Here is a 16,418-nt window from a genome sequence, read left to right on the forward strand (position 1 = left end):
TATGTCAAATACAGGCGATGGCATCAATTAAAAACGGAACAAAGACGTAACCATAACCCCAGTCAGTGGTAAAATAAATAACATAGGACAATGTTTTATCATAAACCATCTTCCTCTTCGGCGATTTATTCGGAATTATTGTCTTGGAATGCGGATGAATTATCTTAAGCCTAAATTCACTGCTCATAAAGTGATCAAATCAAGCCTGGTTGTTACCAGATGATTTGTTGAAGTAATACATTAAATCAACTCAATCTATTTACAACCAATAAAACTTGACAATAAGTGACTGGAATCACGACGGCATTATTGTTTTCATTTTCCGTTTAATGTATTTTATAGCGAGTATTTTAATCTGTTTTGTCCTATTTCTCTCAGAAATAAACGTATTTTGTTAGTTTTTCTGTGTGTTAGATACCAGCATATGCTTTCACACAAAAACATAAACATATGCCTTGAATACAATATTACTATTGTTGTCAGTATAACCATTTTTATAAAGAGGGTAATACTATATTGTTTGCTCAGTCAGCTATTCGTACACCTTTGGATTCTGACCATAAAGCAGAACATGCTTATTCTCACAGTTACCAAATTTCACGTGATGATTGCCTGTGATCAATAGATTATCCCTATTACTCGAAAGTCAGTAGGTCAAAGATAAAAGTGACTTTTCGACTGACGCAGCTCCTTAAACTTCATAGGGTAATTTTACCCACTGATATTTTTAAATTTACCCTCTTTGACTCGGTCTGAATCCATCCCTATCTACAACCGTATGTATGTGGCGTTTGTTTGTTAGATCCATAACCGCATTTGCTCTGTTAGGTTGATGTGCTTTGTATTACAGTATACATGTATGTTTGTATTCTCCTTTGCCTGAACCGCATCGCTCTCAAAATTTGTCTTAAATTTATTTATCTCCTGACCAGATGGTATACAAATTGTCTGGCTTTCATAGAACTGTTACAAACCTTATTTATGTATTTGATTTGATACAATCGTAACACAGAATGAGTGTTAAAATTTTAAGATTAAGTAGACAAACGACCAGAAAGGTTCAGCCAGACGACCATATTAATCGCTTGTATAGACAAATTACCACTTTGTGCTTTCTTTCAGTTTAGAGGCCTATAATGTTTTCTCACACGAAGTAGTTTATGTTCGCAAACAGACAACTAGATGTTTATTTCAGCAAACGATATTTTCATGAATATAGTTTTGGGTTAATTAAATGGCAGTTGGCCAGCAGCCGCTCACTAGACTGCTCTCTTTGGAGTATTACCATTTCTTTCATTTAATAATTCAAGAACCTATTTCAATTTTCCCCTCTATTTAGTTGAATGATCTGAAGAATAACGATAGTATATATTGGCCATAACTATGGTATCTAGTGTCATTAAGAGAATTCTATGAATAAAATCAAACTAGGCAGTTGTGCTCCATTCAACCAAATAAACGTATAGCCAACGTCAGATGTATTTCCTTCGGAAGAAATTACCATATTTCTTGGCATAAGTGGCATACTTGATAGCTTATGTCTCGATTTAAATGAATTCTTCGTGGATTATGTTATAGAATAAATGGCAATTGGCATTATGCTCTACTGGACTATAATTAGTTCTGGTATTCCATGATAAAATGAAGGCAACATACAGCTTAGACTTTAACCTTCCCATCACCGAAACTATTTTTTGCTCAGACTAATTATACTGTGAAAAAAGTGTTTGTGTCATGTAGGTTGAAAATGTTTAATTATGAAAAACATTGTTTAGACAGATTGAAGTTAATTATTTTCAAGTGAATTAGTGGACTATCAGTTTTTAACTAGTTTTAATTAGTCTTAATGACATATTAGCTATGTAGCATTTTGTCATCACTGCACAATATTCTTACAGAGTTTTAAGCATATTAAACATGTCTATGATCTGTCTCTCATATTCTCTTGTCACTCAGTCTACATTAAGTAACATCAGACATTTTATACCTGATTTCAAGTTTCCATCACCCTTGTTGTTTGTTTCAGTTAATAATTCAAGAAATTTTAATGTTTTGTTTTGATTTAATTTAGTTTTTATTTTTTTTTTTGTGTGTGTGAAAACATAACACTTAGTAATTTGAGTGTCATATAATTCAAAACGAATGTGGAAAATTGGTTAACCATCCAAATATGAAAACCTATAGCTGAAGCTTCGAAACTATAAATAGCTTTAACATGAATAATTCATTTATTCTGCTGTCATTTGTGTAATTGGCCCGCACCGAGAGAAATAGCATCCTAATCGCTTGTCTGCTATGGCTAATTAACACATGTCAGTCAAATTTCTGGTTCTGTTAAAATGGCAGAATAACAAATTGTTTCAAACACCAATGTTTATAACATATTTTATTTGCTATCAGAAGTTGTATATTTCTTGTACTGAATTCATAAAGATATCACCGTGTATATATGCCACAGCTCACCTTGGTCAAAACTAAAGGTGTTAACACGGAAAAGCTATGTACTGAAATCCAGTAGAAAAAGTGGAAACTCCACAGGTCGCTCAACAAGACAAAAACGAAAATGTTGCAGGCTCTGTTTGACTGAACCTGTTCTTGGACGATAGTGGAAATGGATGCTACCGTCCACGCCATCTAGCCCTGGGCAGAACAAGTACAAAAAACAATTTAGAGACATCCGCAGATGTGTTTATACGGCGCTGCACATGGAACCTTCAATGATACACTAGCGTGTAATTCCATGAAAAAAGCGGCGTATGGTTTCCAGTTAAAATAATGGGTTTGCCCTAAACGAAAAAATAAACAATGGGCAGAACTAAACAAACTGGAATTAAGAAAGGGGATCCGAGGTTATGGAGCCTGCATATCACAGGAACTGCCAAAAGACAAAATTAAAAAGCAGACACCATATCCAAGGGTTGATTATACAATACCAAAAACTATGAAAGCGGGAATATTGGAATCACCCAGGCTGAAATGTTCAAGCTGAGAAACTAAACAGTACCAATAACATGACATAAATGTCGTGCTGGGTCTTACAAATGAACATATTTCTTTTCAGTAAAACTCGGGTGTATCATATTATGTAACTATCACATATATACGTAGTCACTGAATTATAACTATGAGAATACAAAGTGAAAAGTGTTTCTGTAGTAATCAGTAGAGTACCTTTTACTGTAGACATTGTTGTTTACATTCTTTTGTTTTACCTGATTTGCCATTACAGTTTGCCTAAAGAGCAAAATTTCAGAACTGCTTTTTAAATGACATATTCATTCTCGCGCTTCAACAAACTATTATTGTCTGTAGTAAACAGATCATACCGAAATCAGTAAGTATATTTTTATTGAATCTACACGGCATTTAGAGAGTTGCAAAAAAAGACAGAATTTGTGATTTATTCACTGAATGTGAAACACTTGCTTTGAACAAATATTAAATGAACAGAAGCACGAGACGTTGAGGTGACTGTTTGAAATGTTTATGGGAAGAACTATGTAAATCTTTTCGCTGATTAAAGATCGCGTTGTGTCTTCCTGTATTGAATAAATGATTATTGATTCAAGATGTTTCAAATGTTCCAAATACATGCGTGTTTACTAACTGTTTCTATGTTGCAGTGTTGTAAATTTAAGTTCGTGAAATTAAAAAAATCCTATAAAATCATTTTGACATTATTTTTTTTTTATTTACGTTCTTGCAAAACAATATGGGTTTGTATAGCTCCTTGATATTGTTAATAACATACTTGGATGTTAAATTTGCCAAATACAATAAAATGATTATTTTACATAGACATGCTGTCTTCAGAGCGTGCAGAAATCTTTTGAAAGATATACACTTAATATTTCTGCTGTCAGAATTCAAGTTTAATTATCGTGATGCTATTTGTTTTAAGTTGTAAAGAGTCTCGGTCATAAAAAATTGTTCTCATCGAAGAGAGTTTAGAAGAATGAAAGTCATTTTATTTGTGATAGATATGACAGGAATTAGATTATAAGTTTCTGATTTCAGTTTCTGGTTCAAGAGTAAAGACCGTTGCACAGTTACCATCGTTCAGAGAAACACAGTCGAATTATACATTTCTAGCGAGAGATTCAGCTGTCCTCTTCTGCTCCATACAAAACCTTGGTGCCAGAACCGTAAGTTAATTTACATCGAATTTAGTATGCTATTTATAGGACTATAAACGTTACTACCCATAATACATTTTAGAATGATTTACACAATAACTTTAATTTGACTGTTGAAAAAAGAACGTTGGTTCCTAGAAACTAAACACTCAAACATTTCGTCGTAGCTGTTGAGGGGATACAAAAAAAAAACTATTATGATTTATTTAGTTTACAAAATTAGCAATCTGATTAAAATCATCTCCTCAATAACGCTACGCATGAGGATCTGACAGTGACCCGTTGGAGGTCACCTTCTCGCAGCATTTCCACTTACTAATCGCCTTGCTTTCAAGTTTTTGAAAGTGAAAGTAGAAGTGAAAAAAATCTATATTTAGCCTCATGAGCCTGGGAACCCAATTTTTTAACGTGATTAACATACGTTTATAATTCTTATGACGACCGCAATATTTCGACACAATCTTTCGTGAAAAACGTCCACATGTTTAGGTTTTACTATGCCTCAACGATAACTTGATGTTTACAAACATGACTATAAATAGATTAAAATTTAACATAGGGAATTCAACATTTTTCTAACATGGTAAAATCTAAATATTTGTAGTTTTAGCACCAATTACAAATAAGCTCAGAGGTAAAGCATATTGTCCATGTTTAACAGATCTTTTGCCGTGTGGGTTCCAAACTCAGCATCGACATTTAATTTTTATTTCATTTTTGCATAAAATATTTAAATTCCTTAATGTGCTCTGTGGCAACACGGCAGAGAAATATATATAGCCGATATGGCAGATAAGAAAGGATTAGCATCATATCCAATATGATATTGATGCACTTAAGCGAATAATGAACATAATATTTTGTTATATAAAGACATATATGCAAATACAAACCATCAAAGAAAGAAACGAAAATATGGAAACAGAAATGAAAACGAATTGGAAAAATAAAACAAAATCTGAAAAAAAAACCTCATGAGGATTCGAAGTCACAAAACGATTTGCTTATCCAATTGTTATCTGCATTTTACCCTATTGAGCTACGTTAATTTTGTAGCAAGCCATTTCATTGGCTGAACTGGCTGAACTATAAATACCGTTTTCGGAAATCCGATACGGTGCGAAAGCAATGTACAATTGGCCACCGTCAGATCTTTGTGTACGGGAAGATCGGGATTTTGATCAGATTGCAAAATTAGTGAAAAGAAATTGAAAGCGGCCATTTGTTCGATTCAAGTCTTACTGTGGTAGTCGCTTTATGATTGTGTATGTGAAGTTACGAAATTATACGACATATCGTCCAGTCAAGACTATGACGATCTAACTCAAATTTTCTTACTTTTTCCAAAGGTCAAAATGAGTAAAATAAAAACAGAAGTGATGTGTGGCATTTAATAATTACAGATGTTATCCTAACCTGGTGTATGTAGGTCAGATTATCAAAGGCATGAAAATTGCGCACCCACACCGTAAAAGAAAATGAAATAACAGAAAGCATAATATAACCCTTTTCCCATGACTGATACAGACCTGATCCGAGCTAAGTATATCGATCTGTGAAACATACCATATTAAGTTGCTAGAACACGTTTTTGTTGTCTTCAAATATGTAATCAAGTTTTGTGTTACCTCCATTTATAACTTACCAAAAATAAAAATCTTATAGCGTCTTAGCAAAGAAAAATCTTTCACGCGAAATAAGGTCTAAAACAAATCCCAGCTTTGGCATAAATACTACGCTTGACTGAACAAAATGTTCTACAAAAATGCATCAGACACTTACGAAATTCAATGTTATCCAACATTCCCATTCTTTGGACAAATTCAATTTTCTGTCCATCATTTAAATATTTATGAAAAACTCAGATTATTCTACTTGGAAATCAAAAAAAGAAGTTTTTCTTAATATGATATTTTCATTGATCAATGCACTTGGTTTATATTAGGAGTGTAAGTCGCAGGCAAAACAGTCAAGTTGTATCATGCTATTTAACGTTTTTATGTCTCTCCGTAAAAAATTAGGATCAACAAATTTTGTTAAATATTGGTTATTTATCAATTATTTGTCAACTTAACTTATCTGAGGGAATCTGTAGAGCAAAAACATGTTTCGGCATACAGAATATACCTATGGCCATTCACAAACATATATAATAGAAAGGACGGACAGGCAAACATATGTACATGTATTTTAGCATATTGTAAATGCACTATAACTTAAATAACGAATCTTGACTCTAAATATGGTAGAAAAGTTACCAGTAGCGCAGTCGCGTAAAATGATGTTCCTTTAGTTTGTTATTAAACGCCCACAGTAACTTCACAGACATTCTGTTATTATGTAGCTTAGTTTCGCGATATGCTTCCAAAGCTAAAGCTTTGATGACACACCAAACTAAATTATCCAGTCCATTGCGAGTCTGAGTTTTACACTCCTGTAGTTTCTTTGCAGGAACATTCTGCTACTTTTTGTTCCGTAAAGTTTTGCAACAGACCTTGCCTGAAATGTATACCTCAAATCACATGGCTGCAATGGGCGGGTCTTTATTTTCCTACAAAGTACTATATACACAGGGTAAAAGATCAACTTCCTCTAAAGCATTCGTAATATAATTATCAGGTGACCGTCTTAAGACTCTAGATCTCCAGTCACCGCATATTGAGCGTAATAGTAATCTCTTAGGGGGAAGTTTGTCAGTAGCACATAGAAGGACCATGTGATATCGACATTTTTTTCACATTTGGTGCATAAATAGGTGATATTTGGAGAATATGTAAGTCATTTTGTTTGTTGCCATAGCAACAAATATGGTTGCTCTAATAACAAATAATACAAAGATATATATATAAAAATTGTGCGATAACCAAAACGTACAAGTTGTTTCGTGAAAATAGGTACATTGGTAGAAGACAATGTAAAGAACATGCACACTATTCTATTTTCTCCGTTTTCCGCCCGGCTATATCTACCTGTCTGTCCCTTCTATGTCAAAAAGTGTCGAGTCTGACATACTTTTAAAAGTATAATGTATAATAATGTATATTTTCATAAATTCTGGGATATAGTTTGAAAACATTACATTAAATATATAGATTACTTTTTTCTGTCCCTTTATCCATCTGTGCGTTTTAACAAAGTTTCTATATAAAATTGTCTTTCCTATGGTAGAAAATTTGATAAATGCCTCTTCTAGTAGAGGAGAGGATTTTTATTGTATATATAAATAGTCTAGCTTTTTCTATATTTCATATGTTTTATTTATTTTAACCGTCCTAAATATAATCAATTTCAAAACATAATAATATTTACGGATATGTTTAATCCCATTCATGTTACCCTTATCTTGCTAAACACGACTGAGTATGCCTTTGCGACTAATGTAAATCATGATCAGCCTGCACGCCCGTGCAGTCTGATTGTGATCTGCACTGTGTACCGTTCAGTCAGTAACTTATTTGGTAAGCGCCCCTTTTAACAGTTTATTGTACCGTCCTAAATGAAAGATGGACACGTTTATTATAGACCTTTAGCAGGGTAAGGGTTAAATGTACATATTGAAAAACTGAAGTGACAACTGAACTTTTAAGAGAACGTTTGTAATAGTGATACGTTATAACTTTTACCAGGGGCCGTATTCATAAAGCATCTTAAGTATAAGTATAAGATATTGATTATTTACCCAAGAATTACTTAGGTTAGAAATTTATTTCGCTTAAGTATATTTGCTATTCATAAAACAACTTGATAAGAAATTCTTGTTTTTTATTGTGGACGGAAACACTAAAAAAACAACATTAATTTCAGACAGATACAACATGCACAATTATGTTTAAAGTGCTTTTATCTGAAAAACAACACTTTAATCGTACTCACCACGCTATTTTATTTTTTGACTTAAGTCATTTCTTAGGTATCTTAAGTTTTAGCTGTTTTATGACTAGGATTTAAGTTTTTACTTAGACGTAAGCTGAAATCACCACAAACTTAAGTAAAATCTTAAACTTAAGTCAAAACATATACTTAGATGCTTTATGAATACGGCCCCAGGTCATGTTTGATCATGCGCATATAATTACTATGCATTTTGGCTGGCTATTGGTCGCATTATGTATCATCCAATGTTTCTTAAAACCATAAATTGTATAATTGTATAAACTGGACTGTTATACAGGTAAACCGTACAATAGTCCTGACTTGTAGCCGTTTTCCACGCGATTAGACCGTTTTGTCACGCCTTTATTATAACATGTAAATCAGTGGTCATTATTCTGTGTTTCGTACTACAAATAAATCTGTAAAAATCAATCCCCAGTAGTGTTCTGCAGTTTCATATCTGGCTGATATTCGTAGATATGACATTGATATAAAGCCTTGAAAAATGTCCTATTTTCAGTATTGTAAAAGACTGCGTTGTCTTGCTAATAGCAGAAATGTATCTGTTTATCTCTATTTCTAAAAGACATCATACTTCCGTGACAAATTATATATATCATGCAAGCGATTTATCAGTATCTTTTCTGTCATTTCTTTCAAATTTGTCTAAGTATGAGATGCAAACAGTAATGTTGAACAAGTGAGGAACGTAAATAGCAATGACGGGAAGGGTAATAAATCTTCATCTTGAAGTATGGTAGACACTGCATATGATTTATGACCTTTTGTTTATGAAAATGGAAAACTGATGTCTTAATCAAATGAGTTATGACGTAGATACGTTGCAAGAAATTGATATATTGAATATCATAACCACTCTCCCTTTTTGGAGTATTTCGACGAAAACGATTTCTTAGCACCACGGTAATAATGTCATTAGTTACAATGAAGTTTTAAATGCATTCTTGCGACTGATAAGCTCATCATAGAGATTTCTCATTTTAGTCCTGTATGGAAGTAATATGCAGCTTTCTTCTTTATTCTTCTTTATGATTTAGCTGAAGAGAATATGTCTTCATTTCTTCATCTGACTCGGATATATGAGAAGATAAAGCCACAGTCAACTTCATATGTGCTCTCAGTTTTTTTCTATTTATAGTTGTTGCAAATGCTTCATCTACTCTGTGTAATAAAGACCTATATTACAGGTTCGACTTGATTTCAGTGTTAATGCTGTCACTTCTTACATGTTAAAGTCAGCACGCAGTTCAATAATACGTGCTATTTGCATTTCTCTTGAGTAGAACTTTCATATCCTAGTTCTGTCATACAGTTTAACTACGAAAAAGGCTTTTATACATGCATGTAAATATTCTTCTTTATTTATAGTTTGACCAATTTCTTACAATGTGTTTTAGGTAGTTTGGCGCAAGGCAACCTATCCAAATCCACTTACTGTTGGAAAAATGACTTACGTGCCGGACGACAGATACCAGGTCCATCATATCCCTGAGAGAGGAGAATGGAACCTGAATATCAAAAACATACGACTCAACGATTCCGGCATATATGAATGTCAAATTAGTACAAAAGAAAAATACATTCGTAAACTAATACAGGTAATAGTAAAAGGTAAGACATTTATCACTTGTAGTTTGCAAAGTAATATTTGTAAAAAGTAAAAATTGTAACTGATACACATTCATTTCTTAAACAAAAGTAACGATACAATGACGTAGTCGTTGAAAGACATCTTTTATCAAATTTTGTTTGAGAGTTGCTTGTTACGAAATCAAAAATAATTTCATTTGAGTATAGGTTATCTCACTTACACACGGTAACTAAACTATATATTTTCTACAGAGAAGATATTTAGTACATCGTTCTATTCCGTAATTCCAGAAGACTTGTAATTTCAAAAACCTTGGAAATCAGAAAGATTAGATTGAATAATTTGAATGGATAACCTACAACATGAGATGTACATTTCAATTTATCCATAATGCAAAATGCGTTGTGTTTCGAAGCGATAATAGTAAATGTTTTTCCTAGATGAATCCCCCCGACCATAGCGTTATCTGCCTTACGTGATGAATACCAAATGACAACCTATATGTTTCAGTTGTTTAACTAAGATATGTTTGAAATATGAAACCTCGTCATACTGTCGTCTAAAATTGTTCTCCAACATTAGCATCGTTAAATTAAAGTTCATTGTGGCACACATTATGTCTCTAGTGTATTGCAGAACTATTTTAGTTTATTATAATAAATGAATCCAATCAGAAAACGCAAATGGAAAAAATAGTTGAATTTCCTCGCTTATTGCTGCACTTTGTTTGTCACATATATTCATTGCACTGAATAAAGATGTTTCCTTTTGAAGGACATACTTTCGATGTTACAGACATTTAAAATCATTTTTACATTTTGTTGCATGTCCTCCTTTATCAGAAAAACGTACATCAGTAGGAGTGACATTAAGACAAGTTGTAAAGTGCATTTGGAAATTATTATTTTATATGATTGCTAACCTTGCAGATTTGAATGAAAAAAGTATGTAATTAGTTCATATTTTGGTCTTAACTATTTTCTATGTTTTATAGCTTTCTATATACCTATAATTCTCGTACTTCTTCGGACTTTATCAAGGTGTGATACAAAACATAGATTCTATACTTTAATATATATGTCGATTTTATGTTGATATTGTTAAAAGTGCGTTTACATAATACTTACAAAGTCAAATTTATTATTACAATTAAGGACCTTGAACCAGAATTAAATTTAAAATATATTTTACGTGTCAGCACTATTTGTAGGGGATTTATGGTACTGAATGTGCTTAAAAATTTATTTTTATCTTGTTTTCAGATAGGCCATATGCGGACCCAGGTAATAGCTATATTTTTAATTCATTCTAGCTGAAATTAAATGTTTAATAAAGCCTGATTATATCTGGTTTAACTTCTTTTCTAACTGACCGATAAAGCATACACGTTACATGGAGTATACTAGTATATGGTAAATAGTACACACTTCTGATTTTGGAAAGTGTAGTAGCATTAAAGCAAATTAGTAGAATAGAGAAAAGTGGAAACTTCACAGGTCGCTCAACACGATAAAAACGAAAATGTTGCAGGCTCGGTTTGATTGAGCCTGTTCATGGACGGTAGTGGAAATGCATGCTACCGTGCACGCCCTCTAGCCCCGGGTTGAGCAGAACTCAACATTTACACATGCTAAAAGTACAAAAAGCAATTTAGAGACATCCGCAAATGTATTCAAACGGCGGTGAGTATGGAACATTCAATGATACACGTGTTGAGGCGTGTAATTCCATGAAGAGCGGCGTTTGGTCCCCAGATAAAGTAAAGGGTTTTCCCCAAAACAAGAAAACAATGGGCAGAACTAAACAAACTGGAATTTAGGAAGGGGATCTGAGGTTATGGAGCCTGCGTATCACAGAAACTGTCAAAAGACAAAATTATAAAGCAGGCACCATATCCAAGGGGTGATTATACTATACCCAAGGCTATGAAAGCGGGGGTACTGGAACCACCCAGGCCGAAATGGTCAGGTTGAGAAACTAAACAGTATCAATAACACGATATAAAAGTCGTGCTGAACGATCTGAGAAGTTTGGTTTGACACAAATGTACAAAAGAGACAAGATAATTATTTAAACCCAGATGTATCATTTAAGAATAAAGTCACATATTTTCAGGAGAGCACATTTTATTAAATATTAATAGTATTGTGAAATAACTCAAATGGTTTATCACATAAGTTCACTGTGCAAACTTTTGGAGCAATAAGCTTAGTGACTGGGTTTACGGAAAATCCTTGAAATTGCAGTTTTACCATTAAATATAACGTTAGTAAGACATAGCCGTAACCAATATGCAAGCTTGCAAATTGTTTCAATATCTCTTCACCATGCTGCCTGTGTTTAGTTATTTACGAAACATGTAATGAAAATCTTCCATAGGAATAATTTAATTTAACTTGCATTTACAAGACGACAATCTGAGACATGATGTGTATTTGTAGATATACATTCCCGCCAACTGAACAGAAACAAATACACAGTTGTTTAGTTTTGTTCTGGCAATACATTTCGAACTTCCTTTGACTATAATAGTTAAACCTTTACAAGTTGTGCATATTCATTGAAAAATGGCTGGACATTTTATTATCATCCCATCCGTTTATTTCTTTCAAAAGCATCAGGTCTGCTTTAAAAGTCCACTTACTAATTTACAAGAAATACCATGTATCTTCATAGATGCATCAAATAATTTAGATGAAATTCGTTGTAATTTAACTCACCCCTCATTTGGGATTTACCCTTTTACCTATTTTATGCAATAAGTTGTCGATGGTAAGGTCTCTGTATTCATTAAAGAATTTTTTTAACAAGTCTAGTTGAATTATTTTTCTTTTTCTTTTTTGACAGCTATTGGTATCAACGGACCTCAGAAAATAAGAAAGGGCGAAATTCTTGTGTTATCATGTAACGCAACTGGCGGGAAATCAGCGCCCGACGACCTTGACTGGATCAAGGACCACCGGAAACTAATATCGGACAAATCGGGAAGAATAAACATTACAAAACACATATCATATGTCACAAACACTATTATAAGCAATTTGACAATCAAACAAGTGGTGTCAAATGATGCAGGGGCATATGAGTGTAGGACAACAGATGCGATGGTGAAAAAGGTCAACATAGATGTCACAGGTGAAGGTTCAGATAAGGATAAAAGTAGGTATTCAGGGGTAGCGATATGTATGCACGATCGTCCATAATTATTTCGGTGATCATTTTATGACAGACATTAAATAAAAATAAATGAAATAAATGATGACATGTTGATATATGACGAGATCTATTAGTAAGGAGATCTATTGTGCTGTCATATAGTCTACTTCAGCGATAAATAATGTCTCATGTAAGCCAGTTCACGAAGGTTCTCGCATCCCAAATACTTACATTTCTCTGTCTCAAAGCTTTGAATGTGTAATAACAATTTCTGCATCTGTTGTTTTACTTTCCAAAGAATTAAACATGTACGATATTTCTAAACTATAACGATATGAATTAAGTATCGGATTGACATTTAAACGAAGCAAATATAAAGCAAGAGCTAGACGTATAGCTGTCTCTGATATCTTTTGGCGAATAAAATATCAAAATGAGATTCAGAAATAGACGTAATGTATAGTGATGTGTAACGACGGTTTTGAAGCATCGGAAAGGAGCGTTTGTAAAACGTTAATACCGGTATATAAAGCTGAAACTTATTGTCAGCATTATGTACACGAGCGACGAAAATATATAATACTGTATCTGAATTAAAAACCTCTTTCCGAAATTTTGACTTTGCGGCCTGTATAAAGAAGGGAACATAACCTTATTGCCTGACTCCAACCTGTATTATGGATCCGCCTTTTCGGAGAACTTTTAGCAGTTTGAAAGTATCCTTAAGAAACCCACGCAGAGGTATTGATGACTATTCCTATTTATTTACTTCTTGAGAAAATATTTTAAAAGTCCTTTTATTTTAATTTGTACGAACTTCGAAATGTTTCTATAATGTCCACGTTTTATTTATGACATAAGTCTTTCTTTTGCAGGAACCATTACACAGCACGCACCTGCTACATCATGTGCTACGACATCAACTTTTGTGCTCTACGTTTTCGTATTTTGTGTACATTGCTCATTCAGATATAGAAGTGTGTTACAATTATTGACTACAACAATACAATTCTGGATAATGTTATTGCATTCTATCACGTCATGAAATATATTAGGAAATAAAATATCTAATCGTCTTTTGGTGTAAACAGTACACAGAAGGTTGCTCTAGTATCCAGTGTAAACACCAAAATTGTATCTGAAAATGGCTGGAAATCTGGAATATATCATTGTTAAATGGTACTGTGGTCTGAATGTTATACTGAAACATGAGTTTTGAGTATTACAAAAACGAGTAGATTTATACCAGGGCTTAGGAATGTACGATAATAACAGACAGTTACGATCTAACACGTTGTATACTATTGATGAATGATGCGGATTACAAGTTTACACAAAAATGAACAGACTATGTATTTGTACTGGTTTTATGGTATTTGTTATTACTTAAGTCTTGATTTTCTGTTTGATTGATACATTTTCTAACATTAAGATTTGTTTATTCTCTTCCCTATCTGACTGATTTCAGTAGAGCCCAAGATATGACTAGATGACATTTGAGCAAGTTTTTCACATACCAACACGATGGATTTCTTTGATTTGAATTGAATTCCTTTGGCAGGACATAGTTGCAAATAATTACACTGTCGTACACTCAGCGAAAAAAATAAATAAAAATTCGTACTTAATATTTCAACGGCTGTTTTAAATTCACATTGAAAATATGAAATTGCATACGGGTTGATTTATATTTTCATGGGCATTTGTAAGTGGCAGTATCAGGAATATCGTTGATATGAGTTAATCTTTACATCTTTCGATTGACATTTCATTCATTTTCGTAGTTATCTTGCCAAAAACTTAATGGACCCATGCTCGTTGCCATAGACTGCATTATATTTGTAAATGAGATGATTTTTTAATTAAAAATACGTAACAGGAAACAAATCTTCTAATAAGTGGAAACATTTCCGTATCATGCAACTTGAAGATAAATACAATATTTCTTGCTTTGATTGATAGTGTATGTACCCCTTTGTTTTGATCTCTTTAATTCAATGATATAGACTGCATATTTCATTTCTGTTTTAAATACAAATATATTTATCTATAAGAAAATGCTCCATTTCTTATGCCGATATGTTTGCTAGACGAATTATCAAAATGCCATAAGTTTCATCGTAAAGCTGCATTTATTATTTCACTCACCTGTTTTGGTTTACACAGGCTATGAACTGATCTATCATCCTGTATGTACTATTCCTTCAATTTCAAACATTGTGCATTATCTGTATAACGTAACAAAGCCTGTTTATTGTCTGTGAATAAATTCATTACGCCGGCAGCACTGAATTATTTTAAAAGCAAGCACGGACAAAGGCCCAATAGAATGTATGTCACTTTCAAAGATCACAACCTCTCATACAAGAATTGCTGAAAAAAAGAGAATAATTTCCGATAAGCGAATGTTCTATTGTAACAAATGTGCTTCAAAACTACATCAAATTTAATATAAATTGTTTTATGTTTTACAGTTCCGCCATATTGGGTGTATTAAAACGTTTCTGTACAGACGAGTTTCAGGTTTTCCACAGTTATTTCTGTAGTAACCTTTCGAAACAAAGTTTGGACATAAAACATTTTACATTTGTAACAGTCGCAAGATATTCGAAAATATATACCTTATTTCATTCCAACGCATTACGTAGGGCAGTAAATAAACTTATCTACTCGTGGCCTTCTGTAACTTAGTTCACACTGTTTCATTGCCAAGAAATCAAAGTAGATTTAGTATGTAAAAGTCCACTAGTTTCTACTGATAATGTTTTTATTTGTTTGGTAAATAGAGAAGAAAAAGGACAAACATCCGATCGAAAAAAAGCCATTTACAAGCAATGTAACAACACATACATGTATCAATATATTATCATGTATATGTATTTAAAACGAAATGTGTAAATCATTCGTATGTTTAGAAATAAGGATCTGTGTAGTAGATGTATGACTTCGAACAACTGGTAACGGTTGCGTTTTCTCTTGACAGTGTTTCTGAATATAAACTATTTTGTTATTTCACGGGTTTTGTATAGTTGATATTTTAAATATATGTGTATATCTGTCGCTCTTTATTTTTGTTGAAATATATGTATAATTTGTAATTGTGTGTATTGAGAACAAGCACAAAGTGTTGGTTGTAAATATTATTTTATAGACATAATAACATATGAAATAAAATATGTTCAGATTTATTTGTGCTCGGCTTTATTACCTATAAAATAGAAAAAAGTGGAAACTCCACAGGTCACTCATAACGACAAAAATGAAAATGTAATATGTACTTTGATTGTAAATAGTAGTCCGCATAAAATATGCAGTAATGAAAGTTTACAAAGTATTGTATTGTTTGAATTACTTTTAAAAAGTGGGCTGAAGTGAAGACGGTTAGTGAAAGAAGAAGCACTTCTAGAAGTTAAGAAACATTACATTTTACTATATTTTTAAGACCAAATACATGATATAATACGTACTGTACGTGTTGCCCTAAATTTAGTAGCTCGGGTTAGTGTTACCTGCAAAATAAAATACACTATTCTGTTGTATCTTTAGCACCAGGGAAATATTAGACGTTTTGGGATTAGATAGTAAAAAGAAGTTCCCGACTTCGAATCACTAGCACCTCATCGGTGTGGGTTCGAACCTCG

At 32.9% G+C, this 16,418-nt stretch overlaps 1 protein-coding gene across 3 annotated transcripts in view; it reads left to right on the forward strand.

Moving 5' to 3' along the window:
• The window catches only part of LOC123522964 (zwei Ig domain protein zig-8-like), a 181,432-nt gene extending 165,467 nt beyond the window's left edge, over window positions 1-15,965 (forward strand). For all 3 annotated transcript variants that reach the window (XM_045300511.2, XM_045300510.2, XM_045300512.2), the window contains exons 3-7: window positions 4,018-4,145; window positions 9,428-9,641; window positions 10,884-10,904; window positions 12,469-12,780; window positions 13,653-15,965. In XM_045300511.2, the coding sequence (XP_045156446.1) occupies window positions 4,018-4,145; window positions 9,428-9,641; window positions 10,884-10,904; window positions 12,469-12,780; window positions 13,653-13,822 (845 nt within the window). In that variant the 3' untranslated portion in view covers window positions 13,823-15,965. The remainder of the gene's footprint in view (window positions 1-4,017; window positions 4,146-9,427; window positions 9,642-10,883; window positions 10,905-12,468; window positions 12,781-13,652) is intronic.
• Window positions 15,966-16,418: the final 453 nt, after the last annotated feature.

The sequence above is a fragment of the Mercenaria mercenaria genome, chromosome 8 (genome assembly GCF_021730395.1).
Source record: "Mercenaria mercenaria strain notata chromosome 8, MADL_Memer_1, whole genome shotgun sequence".
Lineage (NCBI taxonomy): Eukaryota > Metazoa > Mollusca > Bivalvia > Venerida > Veneridae > Mercenaria > Mercenaria mercenaria.